The sequence below is a fragment of the Elephantulus edwardii genome, unplaced genomic scaffold, assembly GCF_000299155.1.
Source record: "Elephantulus edwardii isolate Elephantulus edwardi_28Jun2011 unplaced genomic scaffold, EleEdw1.0 scaffold00060, whole genome shotgun sequence".
Classification (NCBI taxonomy): Eukaryota; Metazoa; Chordata; class Mammalia; order Macroscelidea; family Macroscelididae; genus Elephantulus; species Elephantulus edwardii.
This window is the reverse complement of record NW_006399810.1, coordinates 351,005-372,771: the sequence shown is the minus strand read 5'-3', so window position 1 is coordinate 372,771 and position 21,767 is coordinate 351,005. Positions and strand designations below refer to the sequence as shown.

Below are 21,767 nucleotides of genomic sequence, written 5' to 3'. Positions count from 1 at the left end.
TGAAGTTTTTTTTTTTATTTTTTTTTAAATTTTATTTTATTATTTTTGTGTGCATGTACTGTCAAATCAGATCTGACTTGGTACAGGAGGAGATTGCTCCTCCTTCCTCGGCAGAGCATCTGGTGGATTCGAACCGTGTGCCTCTGGGATTGTAGTTGCAGCTCCTTGCCGCTAGGCCACCAGAGCTCCCCTCTACTTGAAGTTTTGACATACGTGTACCTAAGCCAAACTGCACTATCATTGCACCAGAATGTCTTTGCCAGGTCAACCTCAGAGCACAAGTATCACTTTTCAAACTTTATACTTCTTCTTGAAGATGTAACTTTTTTGCCTCAGTGTTTACTGTCAAATAGAAAAACTTCTCTGTTGCCTCTAATTGCCACAATTGAAAAATACCTTTTGCATTTAAAGATACAATGACTTTCATGCTGGTAGAAATGGGAACATCTTAATCAGGAAAGGCTCTTTCTCCGCCTCCTTGAAAACGTACTTTCAAACCAGATTTTGGTAGAAGCACACTGCAACTACATTCTTGCTCTTCAGAGTTTGATTCATAAACCAGAATAAGTGGGCATGGGAGAAGGAGATTTATTTCTGAAAGACTTCCAGCTGCCCACTGCGCTGGAGTCTGCTCCAAGTTGTAACAATTCTCAGGTGGGTGTCCTGGGCTCAACCTTTTTTTACAAGTAGAGACTGTTTCTGTTTTTCTCATGGGGCTTCTGGTGGATTCAAACTGCTGACCTTTTGCTTAGCCATTGGAAATATTTTGCACTCTGCTCTGCTACCAAAGTTCCTGATTTAGGATTGTTTTAGGTAAAATACAAACACTGGGTTGAACCCAGAAAGTCATAGGTTTTGCTTACTCCAGTATGTTTGGGGTTTTGTTTTTGTAGGTTGGACGGTTTACATGGCTGGGGTTTCTTAGGTCTCAGTTTCCAGATATGGGTAAGAGGATAGGATTTATTGCTCTCTTAAGATCCCATCTAAATCTAAAACTGCTTTTTCATGGGTAGAGAAGTTACAGAGACGTAAAAAAAGGAAAAAAGATTGCTTCGCTATATGGACTATGCTTAAAAAAGTCTCATCAATATATTTTAGTAAAAAAATAATGACATTCATGTAGATTGGTAAATTACTCTAGTTTAAATGTTTTTGGTTCCTGTTTAAAGTTTTTGCACTAACAAATCAAATTATAAAGTCCTTTCAAATGAATGACTATAAGCAGAAGCCTGTTTGATATAGTCCCATTTTTATCTTGTTTATACCTCTTGGGAGAGTTTTGGGTTTGGGTTTAGTTTTTGGGGTGTTTTTTTTAACAGGATTTTGGATACAATTGTCAGAAATATGTTTTCCTCAGAGTCACCTCTGAGTCACTTCCACTGTTTTATGGAACAGCAACTGTGAAGAGTGGGATCATGTTTAGGCTTTAAAAAAAAAACAAACCAACCAAAAAACCCAACAACCAGCTAATGACAAATGTCTTTGGAAACTTCTGTAATATATCCCAGGGCCTTCCATTTTCAGAGAACAGAGTTCAGGAAGCGGCTTTTTGGGCTTTGCACAGCCAGGAAACATGTTCCTGAGTTTTCAGGTCATCGATTGTCAAGGTAGTAACTTGAGTGAAGTTTTAACAGTCTTTGAAGTTGAAGCCGCCTTGGAATGTTGGCATCATGCCTTTCACATCAGTCATGGGATTTTTGTTTCGTCTTATTTGCTTCCCTGCAGAAGGAACTTTCTGCCAGTTGGTCCACTTACCTAGAGCACACTTAGGACTCCATTACTTTCGCCTGGCTGTTGCTGTGTGCGTTGCCCAGTGAGGGAAGGATGGAATTTGGGGTGAGGCTTGTGCTGCATGGTTTTTCCTCTCTTAGAAACATTTGAGCTGCTTTTCTCCAGTGCTTGGAAAGCTGGCAGGTCAGCAGAAGAGAGGAAGGCACTCGATAGGATCAGATCTATCAGGATGGCACAGGATAGTCCAGATCTGTTGTTTATAGGGTCGTTCTGAGTTGTATTCGACTCGACGCATTTAACACCAATAATATGTGGCTTAATGGGTAAGGCATTGCACGACCAGTCCAAAGGCTAGACCATTGCTCCTTGGGAGAAGATGGGCGAGCTCCTCCGATATGATTTACAGCCTCTGGAAGCCTGCTAGAGTGTCCACTGTGAGTCATTTCAGCAACGAGAGAGGGAGTTCTCTACCTTAGTCTCCAACTTCATTCATCAGACTTTCCTTGGCCCTTTTGCCCCGAGGAGAAGGGTCATGAGCTTGTGCAGGGCACATATCTAGAGTCCTTTTCTCTTGACCCGGATGCTGAAAGGCAAGGCTGTGAGGTTAGCATGACGGGACCTTTTTGCCACCTTTCCAGTCTTTCTCACTAGAAGCCTGAAGTTAGATGTGTGTGTTGATAGAGTTGAACTCAAGTAGCAAACATTCTTTGTTCGAAAGTTAAAACCATCATCAAAATAGTATTTCTTTCCTCTTCAAGAAATAAAAACTATAATAAAATTAAAAATACGTTAGCAAATACCGTGGATTGTTTCTTAAGTCAGTATTTTGTATGAAAATTTGTCAAGCACCTCAGTTTCATTTTCAGTAAAAAAATCTTTACTTTTATCTAGCAGTAACGTAGTGAAGATTGTTTTGTTGTTACTAAAAGACTTTGCATCGATAGAGGCAGCATCTAACAAATATGTGTGCATATAGATGGCTAGATAGACAGATATATGTATAGTTTATACATGTTGTTGTTGTAAGTGCCATCGAGTTGTAGACAACTCATAGTGACCCTATAAACCAAAGACCTGAACACTTGTATAATTTTCATTGTTTCTCTAAGTTCATAGAGTTTCCAGAAGCAAGCTATTTTGGAATTGGAATATCACCTATTTTTTTTTTCTATTTAGTGGTTTAAATTCACTCATGTTCTTATTATCATTTATGTATTCAAACTCAGTCCAGTCAGCACTGACTCATAGCTCCAAAAGTTTTCCAGGGCTTCTTTATTAAGGAAAGGCAGATTGCTTTTGAAAGCTAAGGAGTATAAGCAGGGAAAGATTGTTTTTATTTTAATTTTATGTCAGTAAACTAAATTTTGAAAAATCTTATGTAGTTCATCTGCTTTGCACTGCTGACCCAGAGGCCAAATGTCCTGGGCAGTTCAAACCCACCGACTGGTCTAAGAGAAGAGCAGTCTGTCTCCTCCTGCGTGGTTATAGCCAGGTGAAGGGGTAGCTGGGAGCTGATTCTGACTTGACAACAATGAGGGGTTTTTTGAGTTTTAGAATCATCCTGAAACATTTCCAAAATTAGCCCCAATTTGCCCCCAGAAACATGTATGGCCAACCTTAGGTTTCTTTAGCTTGATTTCTGCAAGTTCAGCATTACTTCCATTACTGTCTCTTTGGTAGATGGTAGAAGGTTTATTAGAGAGCGCTGGTGGCCTAGTGGTAAGGAGCTGTTCTGCCAGCCCTGAGGGCAAAGAGTTTGAATCCACCAGCACCATGGGAGAAAGATGGACACCCTCCTCCTGTGTGATTCATTGCCTCTGAAAACTTGCTGGAGGGTCAGCTAGGGATCAGTCCTGACTCGGCGTTGCTGGAGGGTCAGCTAGGGATCAGTCCTGACTCGGCGCTATGTTACAACAATAACAACTTATGTTATATTGGAATCAAAATAGAATTTGTTGGCTAAAAGAAAAGTTGACGGTTCTAACCCACCAGAGATATCACAGATGAAGGTATGAAGGATCTTCTTCAGAAAAATCAGCCACTAGCTTAGTCCATGATGAATCCATGCTGACCCAATCCATGAGGAAACTGTGGTGATCTGGTCCATGGGGAGTCTGTGCTGACTCAGTCCATGGGGAATCCGTGGTGATCTGGTCCATGAGGAGTCATAGAGAGTTCATGGTGACCCAGGTCTGTGGTGACCTGGTCCATAGAGTGTCCGTGGTGGCCTGACCCATGGGAAGTCCACTTTGGCCTGGTTCATGGGGAGTCATGGGGACTCCATGGTGACCTGACCCATGGGGAGTCAAGCATCGCTGGTGATTCACATCCATCAACAACTACATGGAAGAAAGAGATGGGCAGTCTCCTCCCATGTGATTTACAGCCTCAGAAACCCAGCCTATTCACAGGTTCCAACTGGATGACACAGAGAGAAAGCACAGGCGAGCACGCATTGATGAGCCAGTTCTGCTTGGACATTCATGGTGTTGGCCGCAGTTAGCACCTGGGTGGAGGGATGGGCTGTGTGGTGTGGGGGTGACAGGGGAGGAGGGAATTCTACAAACATGGTCAAGTCAGAGAATTGGCTAGTACATCTGCAAAAACTGTACTTTGAAAGAAACTGTCAAATAAGAGTTGGGTTTTTGTGAAATGTATGCATTGTACTGACTTAAATATTTTAATAAGATTGCTCCCAGGGGGGGAAATATATGGAAATAATTCATCCTATCACATTTTCTCTTTGACAGAAAATGGGGTTAAAAACTAGCATATAAATGGGTATTCTAAAATGCTAGCAAATTATGTTTTTATTTTAAGAATGAAAGTTATCATTGTAAAGTTGTCAGATACTTCAGAAACTCCACCCAAGAAAGCATCCTTTCAATGTCAGTTTTCTGAATGGCTTGTTTCCCCTTTGGCATGTTAAAAGTCCCAAAATGATCTTAAAACTCTTTTTATTATTATTTATTTATTTATTTATTTATTTATTTATTTATTTATTTATTTATTTATTTATTTATTTTTTTAGCACCAAACTAAGCAGCATTTGTGGGCTAGAAGGATGAAGCCGGAGCTTAGAAATGTTCACAGCAACATTGATTTGTGCTTCCCTCTGCCTCTCGCTCACTCGCTGGCCTTTTTCCCTCTAATGAGGACTAGAATGTTTCCACATCAGTTAACTGCCTTCATAAAGCACCAGAAGGTCACGCCAGCCCCAGACTGATCCTTTCCTTTGTGCCTATCATATAATTGGCTGATTGTGCGGGTGATGAGCGGCCCCCTCCCCCAGCCCGGCCCCAGCTCCATGTTAGCGAGCCTCGCCTGGCTGCTGGCTTCTGGGGAGCGCGCTGCTGGCTGCGCCCGGGCTCAGGCGGTGCCACTGCGCAGGTTGATCAGCATCCATTTTAATCTGCGGGAGCCCTGCCTCTCCTGGGCGTTCTCTGTGCACCTTCCCTCCGCAGCCTTGGGGAGCAGTCCTGCTAGGGGGCCTGCGCCCTAGGATGCTCTGAGATGGTACATCAGGAGAACTGTTCGTATCAGGTAAGACTGAAAAGCCGATTGCGAGGCCGCAGCCTGGTGCAGGCCTTCGTCTTCCCAAGCAGCAGGTTGCCTCTCCTGGATTTCCACGGGATTCTTCCCAGCCGCCGCTGCTGGCCCCCATCGCCTACAGTATTCGAATTGTAATTGGGTTTGCTGGGGAGTAATGGGCCAGAAAACGCTGCTTCCGGGGCCTTGAGAGTGTTGGCGGGGTCCGTGGAGGTGAGCAGCCTTTCTGCACAGTCTGTGTGGCCTTACAGATAAGAAGAAATATTTTGAACTGTAATTTAATTGAAAGGGATTCATAGGACAAAAAGCTGGTGAGAATTTCGCAGCTAGAGCATGGAGAAGCGTGATTTTTTTTTTTTCTCATTGCAGAACATGTGAGTTGCTCCACATTCTGTTTTGTGTTGCCTTTAAGGAAATTATGTAAATAGGAAGCAATAATTGAAGATCTTAGAAATGTACAGAAATAAACCAGCATGCACTTGACATTTAAAGTTGTATGTGCCTTTCTGAACTTATATTCACTAATATGTTGTTGCAAATGGCGAGACAAGCAGGACTTATTTTGGATCCCAGTGAATCCAATTGGGAAATTTTTTTGCGAACACTTTTCTGATCTATATGTGCTACTTTAGGCTCCAGAGCTGAGAGTGAAACACACGGGCCATTTCAAAAGCCGAGCTCCAGAGTGTTAACTCTTGCCTGTGACTTGAGCTGTCAAAGCGATGTTGCCCCGGTTGTAAACAGGCATTGAGGATGTTCCTGAGAAATTGCTCTCTGCAGCAGCACAGCATGGCTGGTCCGGGTGGTGGGTACTTATTATTGAAGTGGTTCTGAATTGACAGTTTCGGAGCTGGAGAAACCAGCGCCCTAATTTAACAATCTCTCTTCCTTGTGTGAGATAGTGTCTGAGACAAGCAGGTGTTTCTGCTAAGGTCATATTACACCCTGGTTGAACAGAGTGCATTTCACAAGACTCAAGGCGGTCATTTCTTGGCCAAATAGAGTGTGTCTATAAAATACACGGCTTTTCTCTGTAGAATTGAAATTTTGTAAGTGTAGGCTTATTTTATAGTGTTTTAATTTCTAATATATTTAAGTCCATGGGCCCTAAATAGCAAGATCTGTGCTTTAGAGGAATGCTGTCATGAGGAAGGGGGTGGGGGGGTTCCAGCGAAGCACCCAAACTTCACTCACATGATACCGAGCTTAGGGGCGGGCGATGGCAGACATCTAATCTACGGCTGGCACCGTGCCAGGGGATTAAATTACTATGATAATGAAAATAATTTTTTCCTCTCTCTTTTCCAGAGGAGAGATATAATTTGGTTTTTGAGAGGCAGACCTTCTGTAGGGTTATCATTCCCCCCTCACTAGGTTGAACATAAAATTACTTGTTTTCTAGATTTAAAAATGAATGATCATATCCCAGCAGTTCGATCTGGAGAGGAGAAGCTGAATTAGAATATTGCATCTTGCAAAGGAAGACAAATTGATTTTATGTTATATGAAGGCTGTCATTGTGCATTTAATAGGAAGTATTTATTGCTTTTTCCCAATAAAATGAAGTGTGTTAGGTAGATGATAATAGTCCATTCTGTCCCCCTGTGGATTTCCTGGCAGAACTGCCTACATACATATGTTCTTTTGAAACACTATCCCTTTATACATAGCTCTGCAAAAATGAAAATATTAAGCTTGTAGTCAAATCTTAATCCCATTTAAAAACCTCTGTTTCAGGACCCAGCAACCATATGAAACTGAGTTTCGAGCTATGGTGATTGGTCATAGTGACAGTCTTCCAGAAACTGCTTTCTTTGGTCCATGTTTTTCTGGATGATAATGTGGTGGTTAATGCACTTCCCTGGGACTCACATTCTTATCAAATAGATAGAATGTATTTGAAAGAGTTGATTCCTTTCCTCCCATAAATTATATAAGCAGGTTGTGTAGTGGGAAGACCATGAATGGGGCTTGCGGGGCCCTTCCCGGTGATAATTATACACTCATTTTGGGGCCTGTACAAAGAGTATGTTACCATGACTCCACGCCGTGGCAGTGATGGCTCCCTCACTATGCTCAGTACACTATCCAGACCGATGCTTTAAAAGTAGCAAGTCATGTCACACCGCTTGCAATTTTACAGAAGTTTATCATCCTACTCAGAGTAAAAGCCCAGGGCCTTACATCATCTGACCCTGTTTCCTCTCGACTCCCCCTCCTTCAATCCTGCTGCCACTGAGCTCCCTGTTCCCTCTGCGGGGATGCACTTCCCCCACCTGGGGCAGATGATCTGCACTGTTTGGGACATACTTATGCTGCTTTTAAAAAACAACAACAACAACAACAACAAACAAACACCAAGTCATAGTTTATCTTAAATTCAAACCAAGTGTCCTGGCTGTTATCTGGCAGCTCTGCTCCTCTTCTTTTTGTCTTTGTTCAGGTCTTGCTTGAAGATCACCTTCTTAGGGAGGCTTCCACCATGCTAACTGTACAGACTTCCAGCTCCCCATCCTTGCTGGCAATCGTGTTGTGCTTCCTAATATATTTTTTTTGTACTTAGCATTTGTCACCATCTGTCCTAGTACGTGTGACGCTCTGTGGCACAGTCGGGAATGAGTTGTGCTGATGGCCCACAGGCTGTGCTTCTCCAGCGATCCGCACCCACCAGTGGCTCAGCGGGAGAAAGGCGGTCTTTCCCCGCTGCACTTGACAGCATGAGAGACACGAAGGAGGGCTGCTGTGAGTCAGAACTAAGACGGCAGCAGTGAACTGAATTGCCATTGAGTTAATCATTGTACAAGAAATCCCTGGGTGTTGCAAACAGTTAAGTGCTCCATTACTAGAGGAAAGGTCAGTGGTTCGAACCTATCCAGAGGCATGATTGTCTTCTGAGCAGTCCCAACCCTGAAAACCCTATTATGCAATTCTACCTGGCACACGTGGGGACACCATGAGTTTGAATCAGCTTGACAGCACCTGGCAACAACAACAACCGATCATAGCACTCGTTTGATTTATTAAGTCTGTATTCTGCCTTGCTCCCTACAGTGGGGTCATGTGAGTAGGAATTTTTACTTTCTTTTCTCTGCTTTCCTAGTACCTAGAACAGATCCCCAAGTGTTCTAGATATGCCTTAACTATCTAAACTGTGGGAGAAGGATGGGCCTCTGAAAACCCACATGGGGTCAACTTTGGGTCATTCTGATTTGAGTGTTCTGAGCAAGGTCTATCTAAAATTGACCTGAGAGAGAGGAAAAAAATTGTAACCATACTACAGGAACGTGGGGTGTTTTGGAATTTGATAGCTGCTTTGACAGCCTTCAGGCCCATCCTCTCCCGGGATGCTCATGCTGCACTCCTGTGGTCATCTGTGGTCAGCATCTCCCCTTGTTCTTCCTTACTTTGCTCATCTGTAAAATGGAGCTCTTCCCAAGTGATGGTTTGGCAGTAGACTGGCAGACATCCTGCAAGAGACCTCTTTTCTGAATAACAAGGTCAGCATCTCCTCACCCACTTCCACTGCCTGGAGAAGTGTAAACATTTCATGTGCTCTCCTGGGAGCCCTGGTAGACTAGGGGGAAGGAGTTGTGCTGGCAACCCAAAGGCTGGTAGTTTGAATTCACCAGCTGCTCTAAGGGATGAAGGTGGGCAATCTCCTCCTGCGTGATTTACAGCCTCTGAAAACCCACTGGAGGGTCAGCTATGAGTCTGTTCTGTCTTGATGGCAATGAGAAAATGACCACTAACCAAAAAGTAGATGTTCGATTCCACCCTGGAATTCTTCAGAAGAAAAGTCTGGTGGTGTATTCCCAGAAAACCAATCCCTGCAGGCCTTGTGGAGTGTTTGTCCGCGTGTCTGAGTGAGCTCAGCAGCAGCTGTCTCCACCCTCTGTGGCCACCATCACCTCTCCTGCTCCTCAGGGATCCATCTGATGGGAAACATCACTCCATCTCCCAATTATTTATTGTTATGTAGAAATACAAATGTTGTTATAATGTGCTGTTGGCCGGAACCGACTCACGGCTAACCCTTCAGCAGGTTTTCAGGCTGTCAGTCACTTGGGAGAAGGGAAAAATACAAATAGTGTTTGTGTATTGTCTTTGCAGACAGAAGACGGTGGTGAGGAGGGAAGCCACACTGCTGGCAGGGGTGTTGGCCCCTGGTCGCGTCCGGCAGCACAGGCTGAGGGGCAGTGAGCAGAAAAGAAATGCTTCAGTTTGTGGTGGTCTGGTTTTGTAGTTCCAGGTTCTCACATTGTCACCAGCCTTGTGTGTTCTTTTGCCTCCCAGGTCTACGTCAGCCAAGGTTACTGAGCTGTGTGTTGTCATTTTCGGTTAGAGCGATCGACCTCCATTTCCCAGCCCTGGGAGGGAGCCAGTCTCTCCAGGAAAGAACCTTGCCCACAGATTGTGGTCTGGCCGCTTTCAAAAGACCAGAGCCTTTTAAACGGCTTTCAAGAGAAAGCTCAGAAACACTGAGGACTTGAAAGCACACATTTAGGCCAAAAGGTCCATTTTGCTTAAGTTTCCAAATATTTCCCCATCCCTTTTCCCACAGTTGGTTTTAGGGGTGTGAGAGTGTGTGTGTGTGTGTGTGTAAAAATGATGACATGCTTTAATCCCTCACTTGCCATCCTTTAAATTCCCTCATGGCCGCCTCCGATACAGATCCCTCTCTTACACTCTTAGCCACGGTGGGAATGGGAACTTGAAAAAGTGACCCGGTGAAGCTGTTCCACGTCTTCCTCCTCCCTTGGGAGGGAGTGTGATGAGGCTTCTTTAAACACACACCTGGCCGTGCAGGTGTTCAGACATCTTTAATGCTTCTCCATGTTCCTTAGGATACGATCTAGGTGCACAGAAGGCACGGTCCAGCAGTGGCCCGAACCTGTAGCCAGGCCCTCCTCCATCGGATCTGGACGGCTGCCCCCACATCACCCACATAGTCGCCGTCACCATCAGTTCCCTGCTGCAGTGCCCGCCTGGAATGCCTCCCCACACCGCCCACTCCCACCTGGTGCAGGCTGAGCCAGCCTTTCAACGCTCAAATGCCACCTCCTTGAGGAGACTTTTTCTCCTATCCTCTCCCTTCCCTCTCCCCCCACCTCATCCCAGTCACAGTTTCTTCTTCTCATTGCACTTGGTTTTCACTTCTGTTAGAACCTATTTCTGACTAGTTACATACAGTCTCTCCTATTAGGCAGCAGGCTCCTTGAAGATAAGAATCTTATTTTAATTTCCAGGGCTCCTTGCCCTGCATGCCTAGTATGTGTTAAATAAGTGTTTGCTGGGTGGAATTGCATTTTCTGTGATTGTTGTGTCCCCTGGATGAGATTCTCCCATTACAATTTGAGCTCTGATCTAGGCATTGCGACAGAGGCGGCAGGCAGCCTCAAAGTCTGTGTACCTGGTTTTTGAGATGCATTTCACAAGCAGCATCCCTGTTATAAGGAGCCCTGATGCTGTAGTGTGTGACACAATAGACTGCCAACTTTGGCAGTTCAAATCCACCAGCTGCTCCTCAGGAGAAAGGCAGCTGTCTCTTCCCATAAAGATGTACCACGTCAGAAATCTGATGGATGTTGTTTCAGAAACTGATGGAGTTGGAATTGGCCTGATGGCAGTCAATTTTTTTTATTGTTTGTTTTATGGGTTTTTTTGTCTTTCATCCCTGCCTGGGAAGGCCCACTGCAGAACTCAGTGAATGAAACTGACATCCCAGAGGCCTTGCATTAAGAAACCACCTCCAGGTCTGGTCCTCTACCCAGAGAGTTGTCCCAAGGAAGAACATTTTATGAACCCAAGTGCTTTGTAAAAATATTTGTGGCCCCTTCAAGTATGTGCTCATCCCAAATCTGTCTTTCTTGATATATCAAATTTTGGAGAATTTTCATAAATCTTTGCTCTTTATGAGGGTAACTTTACTGCCTCCTTCAGATACCAGATTTTTACTGGGGCATAATATTTTATTGAACTGGCATGCTGTGCCCAGTACATAAGACAGTGGATATGGGTCTCAGGTTATAAAAATAGAGAGCATTTCCGTTTAAGTAGTTCATCAAGATGTTCTTAGATTCTTGCTGGAGAAATAAGTAAACAAGTCCTTCGTGCCGAGATTTCAGTGGATAATTTAATGAGTAACAAAGGAAAGGAAATATATTCTATCCCTTTTGATACAGGTCAAGTGAAGGCTTATTTCCCAATCTCTTCCTGTAATTGAGAAAAAAGGCATCACATTTGAGTTCTTGTAAGATCGGGCTTGGTTTCATCCACAATAGGGGGAAAAGACTGCCTCTGAGTGAGCTTTGCTCACAGATATCCTCCCTTGGGTATGGGAGGAGACTGTCCGTCTTTTCCTAAAGAATTACTGGTGGATCCTTTCCCAGAATGAAATAGGAATATATTTCATTAAGAGTCAAATATAAGTCTAATCAAGACAATCTAGTACAAGCTTAGCATTCCTACTAAGAGGGGCACATTGGGCTTCAAATATAATATAGACCAAGAGCTAGATAAAAAAATAAACATGTAATATGGAAAAGGAATAATGATGGGAGGTAGGAAGAAAATAAGCATCTCTATGAATATATATGCTTTAATTGCTATGCTTTGTAAAGTACAGATATATCAGTGTATAAATCCATCCATATGAGTATAAATATATTTTTTCACATGCATATATAGTTCACATTTGCACACATTAAAAATATTTATCCAGTTTTTTCTGTTATACCCCAACCCTGATGTCAGACCCATTCTACAACAGTGGCACCAATGCAGTATTTGTCCCTTTGTGACTGAGATATTTCACTCAGCATAGATGAGGGAAAGAACAGATTAGAGGTGACATGATTGAGTATTATGGTTAGCACAGGAATCCAGAATTAAAGTTGCATAGAGAAGTGTTCTCGGGGTGGGGGTTGGGGGGAGAAGGGATGGGGAAATTGTATACTAATGAAGCAATTTTTTTTTCTTTTTCTTTTCGGAGAGGGGAGTGAACTGGTGGGGAGGTGTGGGCAGGGAGAAAAGTGTGGCAGTGAATAAATGGAAATTCAAAACCTCTGTAAATGTCTATTAACATTAATTTTTAAAAACCGTTATCAGCATCAATGATACTATAATCCATTACTGAATGTATTCCCTGTACCACAGAAAAATATGCCCTTTTGGTATACTTGCTGCTTATTATTTGCCTGTACACCAGACAGAAAACCAGAAACTACTTCCTGAAAAAGAAAGGAATTTTCCAAAACTGCTTGGATGCAGGAGAAAACACCCGTCATTGAGGCCTAATGATGGTCAGCCCGAGAGCCATTAGTGGGCAGAGGACGCTCAGAACACAGTAACACTTAGTGCATGGACACTGGTCCTCTGAGGACTCTGTTGTGACCTTGAACATGACCACAGGTTTTCACTTTGTGGAGGGTTTTGCCACTGTCCCCCTTAGTGTTTTTGGTATGAGGAAAAGTCCGTCACCCTGCCAGTCCCACTTCCTCTTCGCACTGCTATCCTTGTGCCCTTATTTTACATTGTTATCCTACATAGAAAAGGCCATTTCAGAGTCACTTGCATGTTTCCACGGCTCATCAAGCTATCAGGACACCTCATTGAAAAGCCGGTCAAATCGAGATAGTCCTGGCAGAGAAGGGGGGCAAGAGTATTAGTTTGTTAGGAGAGAGATTGTAGATCCGATGGACAATTGACAGCATTCGGTGGCAGGAAAGGCAGCGGGAGGCTGAAGGGTTAATCAGGGTGGAAGAGCATTTCCATCCGTGAATAGGAAAATCTTTTGTCAATGTATAAGTGATTTCCCAGTAACGTGGTAAATGTTCTCAGAGTCAATAATTTCCACCGCTGGCCGATAATGATCATTTAAAAGCTTTTTGCTCATGTGACCAGCATCTCCTTTTCATACAGCTCATGTCTTGACAGGAAATTGAAGTTCCCTGTTCTTGTCTTGGGTTTTCTGTTAGCCTTGTGGATTCTAAGTAGTTGCGGGTGCATTTTCTGAGAGAGTTTTCTGTCCAGGTAATTAATTTGGAGAGGACAGCAGCCCCCGAAAGCACCTCTGGAAAATCACTGTAGGAAGGAAGGGCAGGCTACTGTGTCTGTATCCACATGTTGGCACTCAACATCAATGAGTTGGTTCCAATTCATAGAAACCATGTATGACAGGATAGAAGTGTCCTAGGGGAGCCCAGCTGGCTCAGTGGTTAGAAGCTGTGCTGGCATCCCAAAAGCACATGGTTCAAATCCACCAGCTGCTCTGCAGAAGGATAGGCATTCTCTTCCCATGCCATTAACTGCCTCTGAAGCCCACTAGAGGGTTGGTTCGACCTCAGTAGCACACAGCAATCTTTACAGAAGCAAATCACTGGGACTTTCTCTCATGAGTTGGTTGGCTGCATATTACATTCAATCCAAGTCTCTTCTGAGGTGGCGCTTTGTTTTGGTATTTCTTTTTCAATATCACGTAGCCCTCTTAGACATGAAATTAGATCCAGAGTTCAGCCCAGGCATCCTGAGTCAGAGTCTTGCCACCCTATCCAGAAATACGACCTAAAATGGGAGAACCATGACTTAGAATGAATCTTTTCCAAGGCTTCCAGAGCAGTTTGCTTCTCAAAATGTCACATACATTCGAAAAGCCCAGGGAGCTTTGCAAAGTGCAGTTTCTGATTCAGTAAGTCTAGGACAGGACCGAGAGGTTACATTCTAGGAAAACCCCTGAGTGATACGGATGCCCTGGAAGAGGACCCACCCGAGAAGCAGAGCTCTAGAGAACATCAAAGACTACACCCCATGAGTAAGCCCCGACTCTGTGATAGGGAAGTGGCAGGTGCAGTAAGCTGGCGCCAGTCGCTCCGACAGTGTCCTACAGGGAAGGACTGTACTGTGGACCCGCGTGCAGAGAGCTGCAGCAGGGAGAGCACAGGGTGAGGCCCCCACCACCGCGGTCTGTCCTGCTAGTCTCTGGGAGGAGACAGTCTGTCCTGGTGCTCCCTAGTACTTGATGGATGGTCACTGGGACAGGTGTAGAGAGAATCTGCTTTGTTGCTCTAGACTAGGAAGTTTTCATCTTGGATTCTGAGGTGCTTGTCTCCTACATGAGAGCATATCTAATGGATTACGTATGTATGTATGCATGTTTATGGCACATAACACTAACATACTGTGACAGGTGTGGAAGCACAAGTGGCACCCACTTCCTAAACAGCATGCCTCCGGAAACTCTGTGAACTTTGATAAATGTCGATAGTTGTAGAGGGGCTTCAGGGCTTTTGTTCATAGGGTCGCTATGAGTCATGCTCGACTCAAAGGCAACAACAACGTGCATGTCTGTCATTATTGTGTAACTCTCCTGTGTCGGTATGTGTGTGTGTGTGTGTGTATGTTTATGTGTGTAAATACATTACATGTTCATGCACCTGGTAGCACAGTGGTCAGGTTAAAGCATTGGCCTGCTAGCTGACCAGTCAGCCGTGCGACCCCACCAACTAAAACTCAGGAAGGACGAGGCATTCTGTATCTGCAACAAGCGGTCTGTAGCCATGAAAATCAGAGCCTTGGAAGCCATGAGGGGCAGCTCTGTGATGTCTGTTAAGGTCATGTGGATCTGCATTGACTCCATGAATTTGGGGTGTTCTTGTCTTGGGGTTTAGTTCTACTTACATCTCATTGCCAGTGAGTGGAATCCGCTCGTAGCTGACCTCTGAGTTTGCAGGTTGTAAGTGGAGTGGAATTCATTTCCCCCAGGCGCCACCAGAGCCGGCAGCCTCTGAGTTAGCAGTGCGGCTCTGTGGCGACTCTGCCACTCTTACACGTGTGCAAATATATACACGTGTAGAATTCTAACTAGGCATAATGATTCATATAATTGTTGTGCACTGTCAAGTCAGAACCAACTCATAGCTTCCCTTCCCGTGGATGTCAGAGGCTGTAAATTACACAGGAGGAAGGGACCCATTTATCTCCCACAGAGCAGCTGGTGGATTCAAACCTCCTGCCTTCAGGTTGGCAGTGCAGTTCTTTACCGACTAGGCCAACAGAATGCCCGTGTGTGTGTGTGTGTGTGTGTGTGTGTGTGTGTGTGTATGTGTGTGTGAGATAGTGAGAGTTCATTCTTTTTCATTTTAATTGTGTGTTTAAGTTCACACTGTTAAAGTTTAAAAATGTTGCTACTTTGGTTTACAGTGTCATATACCTTCCGAAGCCTGTGATCCTGAAATATTTATCATTTAATTCATATTAGCTGATGTCTCTGTCCACTGACAATAGTGGACCAGAATCCCAAGTTCGAGAGACGAGAATGATGTGACATGTTCCCTTCTGCTGTGAAGCAGGGTGTGTAGATCGCACGGCCAGTGTGCCAGCAGTGGAATGTTGCCTTGCTGCTGCTGGGGCTCAACAGCCCCTCACAGCCTTAGCTGTTTTCAAGCTCTGGTCTGAAAGGCCTCTGGCTCTCGTCCACTGAGTGCTCCTAGGAGGTGCCAGAGGCTGAGATGACACGTCAATAGGACAGCCTGGTGGGCATGGGAACCCCCTCTTTCAGCCCCAGCAGACCCATTTTGTGCTTTTAAACACATGTAGTTTCCACATAAGTCTTTGATTGAAAAACATTGATATGAAACTATTCATGCTTCCTACCGAGCAGCATTTGAGAAAACATCTTAAGCAATACATCCATTTCCCCCTCTTTTCATGTAGTTTTTCAACAGCCCTTTGGTGTTCATTTGCTCTGAGCCAGGCAGCATTTAGGACGCTGTGGGGAAAACAGGATGAAGAAACACAAAGCCTCATCCTCTTAGAAAAGGCAAAAAGGCTTGAAACCATACTGGCTGTTGGAAAGAAGCCATGGAGGCTTTGCAGAAAACATTGTGAACGAAAAAGGAAAGTTCACCAGGTCACAGCCATCAGTGAAGGGCGCCGTGGTAATTTCTGTGGTCGAATCAGCAGGGCACATGCACTATATGTTGGTGGTTCTGGATGCATATGATTTATGAAGCACTATTCTCGGTGATATTACTGTATGAAGATTGTTGCTGATCTCTGTATATGTTGAACCCTGCATTTCTTCAAGCCGTGCTTGATTTTTTGCATTTTTGCATGCACCTGTTTCTTACTAGCTTTGATGGGCTGTGGGGGATGGTGTAGCTCACCTGTTTAGATCTGAGCGCAGAAACAGAGGGCCTATAGTCCCGATTCTGACCTGGCACTTAGCTGTCGTGCCTTGGCCAAGTTGCTTCTCCTCATTGAGTCTTCTTGCTTCTCACTGAAAAGTAAATGATAATGTTATCAATTAAAGATGTCAGAGGCACATTGGCAGGTCCCTGTCACCTCGGCTGTCATTGAGTTGGCTACAACTCACTATACCATTATGTACTGCAGGGCAAAGCGTTATCCGCACCTGCACTTTGTCCACACTCACTGGTGTGGTTGAGTGTGATGCTGTAGCAGATGCAGTGCTTTCCGACGGAGCAGCTCAGCCTCCCCATCAGCATTATATCACACAAGATTCTGCCGTGATCCAGAAAGTTTCGCTGGCTAACTTCTCAACTTGATCAACAATCCTTTTTTCCTAGTCTGCAAACTCCCTGAAACTTGTCCTTCATGAGTGATCCTGCTGGTACTTGAAATATCAGTGGCACAGCTGCTAACATTGTGGTGACATGCAAGCTGCCTTAGGCCAACCACCTGATGAATGAAGAGTCACCAAGCCTGGACGATGCAGATGGTTTGCAGTCAGCTGCTATCCTGAACATTGATGGTTTGAACCCACACAGAAGCTGCACAGAAAGCCTGGTGACCTAATTCCATAAAGGTTATTTAGATCCAAACCCACTGCTGTCAGGTCATTTCTCATTCATAAAAACCCTAAGGAATCCTGTCATAACAACGTTACTGTTAATGTATAACAATGAAAGAATTATTTTTTCTTTTACTTTTCAAAAAGAAAAGCTAATTGCCAGGGAGAGGTGGGCAGAAATAAAAGTGCAGCAATGAATGAATGAATGGAAATCCAAAGTCTCTGTAAGGTTTCATTAAAATAAATTTAAAGTAAAAAACAAACAAACAAACAAATGCAAACAAATAAAAACAAAATCCTAAGGAATATCTTTCTCTGGGAAAATTCTTTCCATGCCTTTTGACCATTTTGTAATTGTGTTACCAATTTTAACTTCTGGAGGTCCAAAAGTATTCTAAAAACTTTTGTTATGAGACCCTTGTCTGAGATGGTATTGCCAAAAGTTTGTTCCCAGACAATAGGTTTTCTTTTAACTGTTGGAAAATTTTGATGAGCACAGAGATTAAATCTTTAGGTCTCATTCATGAATTTTGTCATGTACAGATTGTACGTTTCTGGGTATATTTAACAATCTCTTTATACTGTAGACTAGGCCTTCTAAACTTGATCTCAGTTTGTCTCTTATGAACTTTATGGTCTTGGGCTTTAGTCTCAGATCTCTGATCTACCTTGAGTAGATTTTTGTGTATGGTGTGAGATGTAGATCCTGTTTCAGCTTTTTGCAGGTAGCAGTCCAGTTTTGCCAGCACTATTTGTTGAAGAACTTATCATTTTCCCAGTATAGGTTTTATTTCCTGTCAAATATCAGTTGACTGTAGATAACTGGATCTGTTTCTGGGTTCTCAGTTCTGTTCCACTGGCCTGTGTGCCTGTCATTGTACCAGTGCCATGCTGTTTTGGTTACTACCACTGTGTAGTAGGTTTTGAGGTCAAGGAGTGCTATGCCTCTTACTTCATTTTTGTTTTTCAGAAGTCCTTTGCTTATTTGAGGTCTTTTTTCTTTTCAAATAAACTTGACACTATCCCTTTTGGTCTCCTTGAAAAAAGGAATCTGTTATTATTGGCATTGCCTTTGCATAGTCAATGAAACACAGATAGATATCTCTCTGGTACTCTTTACTTTCTGCCGAGATCCATCTGTCATTGGTCATAATATCTCTAGTGCCATGACCTCTCCTAAACCCAGTTTGTTTTCCTGATGGTTCTCTATCAATGTACTGTTCCAGTCATTTCTGGAAGATCTTAAGCAGGATTTTGCTTGTGTGTGATATGAGTGATATTGTTCTATAATTTCCACACTCTGTTGGGTCACCTTTTTTTGGGATGGGAATAAATATGGATCTCTTCCAGTCAGTTGACCAAATTTCTTGATACAACCTGGTGAGAATGTCCAGGGCAGCATCTGTTTATTGAAATATGTCAACTGGTATTACATCAATTCCTGGGGCTTTTATTTTTTGCCAAGTCCTTCAGAGCAGCCTGAACTTCCTTCTTCATCACCATTGCCACTTAATCATATGCTGTTTCTTGAAATTCTTCTGTGTCAGCCAATTCTTTTTGGTACAATGACTCTGTATACTCCTTCCATCTCCTTTTAATACTTGCTGGATCATTCAGTAGTCTACCCATAGCATCCTTAAGTGTGGATTATAACAAATTGTGGCTAACCTTGAAAAGAATGGGAATCCTAGAACACTTGATTGTGCTTATGTGGAACCTGTATGTGAACCAGGAAGCAGTCTTCAGAACAGAGCAGGGCAATACTGCATGGTTCAAAATCAAGAAACGAGTGTGTCAGGGATGCATTCTGTCTTCATACTTTTCAATCTATATGTAGAACAGAACATTCAGGTGGCTGGGCTTTATGAGGAGGAATGTGACATCAGGATCAACAACATGCGTTAATGAGATGAGACATCCTTGCTTGCTGAAACTGAGGCAGACTGAAGTGCTTGCTGCAAAAAGGTCAAGGACTGTAGTCTTAAATATGAATGGAAACTCAATAACAAGAAGACCAAGATTCTCGCCACTAGGCCAGTCAGTGGATGGAAAGGAGATTGTGGTTGTTAACAGTTTCAGCTGCTTGGCTCCACAACCCACAGTCTTGGCACCAGCAGTCAGGAAATGAAAAGACAAATTGCATTAGGTAAATATGCTGTCAGGAAACTTTCCAGAGTGCTGAAAAGCAACGATGTCAGTCTAGAGACTAAAATGTGCCTGATCTAGGCCATGGTCTTTGCAATCACTTGCTATGCATCAGAGAGCTGGATAATGACTAAGGATGATAGGAGAAGAATTAATGTATTTTAGTTGTGGTACTGGAGAAGAGTCTTGAACTTACCATCAACCATCAAGAAAACAAATAGGTCTGTCTTGGAGAGGTGAAACCAAGTTTCCCTTTGGAAGCTAGGATTTTGAATTTGTGTCTTATATACTTTGGGCATGTGGCCAGGAGAGACTGATCCTTGGAAAATGACCTCATGCTCGGAAGGGTGGAGGGACAGCACAGGAGAAGAAGACACCTGATGAGATGGATTGAACCAGTGGTTAGGGAAATGGGGGTAGGTGTATCAGTGAGATTGGTTCAGGACAGGGCAGGCTTCAGTACACCAACATTGGGATTGCATTGAACATGTAAGATGGGTTTTGGTAGGATTGTCATTTTCACAATATTGAGTCTTCCTACCCATAAACAGGGCACATTTTCCCAAACATTTAGGTCTTTTATTGTATCTCACAAAGATGTTCTGTAGTTTTCTTTGTACAGGTCTTTTGTGTCTCTAATCTCTGTGTCTCTAGTTAGGGTTACTCCCAAATATCTCATTTTGTGATTGGCTATTGTAAGTGATATTACTTTCTTGGTTTCCGTCTCTGAGTTCTTTTTGTTCCTGTAGAGGAATCCCACTGATTTTCGTTTCTTGATCTTGTATCCTAGATGGCAAACAGACACATGAAGAAATGCTCAAAATCACTGGCAGTAAGAGAGATGGAAATAAAAACAATGAGATGCCATCTCCCTCCAGTAGCAGTGGCAAAAATCTAATAGAACAGCAAGTGATAAATGTAGGAGAGGATGTGGCAAAATAGAAACTCTTATACATTGTTGGTGGGATTCCAAAATAGATTCTACTCTGGAAGGCAGTTTGTTGTTTCATCAGAAAGCTGAGCATAGAAATCCCAGATGACCCAACTATTCCACTGCTGGGAATATACCCTGAGAAAATCAGAACTGAGGCACAAACAGAAACTTATATACCAGTATTCATAGCAGCGCTCTTCACTGTTGCAAAAACATGCAAACAGCCCAAATGTCCAGCTACAATCGAATGGATTGAGAAATTATGATACGTTCACATGATGGAATACTATGCAGCATGCCAGAGCAATGATTTTGTAAATTATTACCTAACTTGGGAGGGACTGGTGAGCACTATGCTAAGTGAACTGTATAAGACCATTATTGTAGAACGTTATGATCAGAGGGAGCTCTGCTAGCCTAGTGGCAAGAAGCTGCGCTGCAATCCTGAAAGGCACGCCATTGGAAGCGACCACCAGCTGCTCCATGGGAGAAGGTTGGACAGTCTCTTCTCGTGTGATTAACTGCCTCTGAAAACCTGTTGGAGACTCTGCTCTGGGTCAGTTGAGTGAGGATGGGCAGGGGCGTAATCATAGGGTCATGCAATTTGATGTGTGGAAGGAAGGAAAGGTGGGTAAAGGAAATGATCTGATGCAAAAAACAATGTATACGAATATTGTATGTAAACTACTATAAAGTAAAAATTTTATTAAAAACAAAACCCTATGGAGATAGTTCTGCTATGTAGCACATAGGGGGTCACCGTGAATCAAAACGGAATCAGTAGCAACAAATTACTAATAATATATGTCATGTAGTAAGATGCACATTTAATTCATTGCTGTTTACTTCCTCAGGCAAGGTTTAAGGTCCTTTAAAGGACCTTTAGCAGAGTCTTTCAAAATAGAACATACTTTGTTTTAACCCTTGAGTATTTCTATTATGTGATTGTCTGTCACTGAGTCAGACAGACTTAGAGCTGACCCTCCAGTGTATTTCTGAAGCTGTAAGTCACACCGGACGAGATTTCTCATCTCTTTTCCAGAGCAGCTGGTGATTTAGAACCACTTGCCTTTGGGTTGGCAGTACAACTTCTTACCAGGAGACCACCAGAGCTTCCTGTCATTACCCTTGGTGATTTCTCCTTCTTGTGAGCAGCCCTGGGAACTGGCAGCCCTGGGAGGCATGCTAAGCTCTGTGCATACAGACAGTGAGACTCTATCAAGAAGGAGGATCCCTGGAAAGGGAGACCTCCAAGAGAGAGAAGCCCAGCCCAAGTGCAGGTGTGTCGCTGAGGTAAACCTATCTGCTATGTCCAACATGCAGTTCTGGGGAAATGGAAGAGTGGAGTGAAGGGGGAGAAAAGGGAGTGTTTGGTTCAAAGGCTGCTGATGGAAGCATTTCTTGAAATGAGATGATAGTAAATTATATGGAAGGAGATGCTTTATGCCATCATGACTCCACTAATTTTTTTTTTTCTAAAATCTCATGAAAAAGAACAAGCAGACAAACCTACAACCAGGAGAAGATAACATAGATGAATGGGATCTTCTAAGACTCAAATCCCTATGCACATCCAAAAACTTCTCCAGTAGGGTAAAA

At 43.4% G+C, this 21,767-nt stretch overlaps 1 protein-coding gene across 6 annotated transcripts in view; it reads left to right on the top strand.

Annotated features, from left to right (window-relative positions):
* SCHIP1 (schwannomin interacting protein 1) overlaps nucleotides 1-21,767 on the top strand; it is a 1,325,222-nt gene that overhangs the window by 1,215,358 nt on the left and 88,097 nt on the right. The window contains exon 1 of one of the 6 annotated variants that reach the window (XM_006887641.1): nucleotides 4,961-5,274. The exons of the other annotated variants lie outside the window; for them this stretch is intronic. Coding sequence (XP_006887703.1) covers nucleotides 5,245-5,274 — 30 coding nt within the window. The 5' untranslated portion in view covers nucleotides 4,961-5,244. Of the gene's footprint in view, nucleotides 1-4,960; nucleotides 5,275-21,767 lie in introns of those variants that run through there. 6 annotated transcript variants of the gene reach the window in all.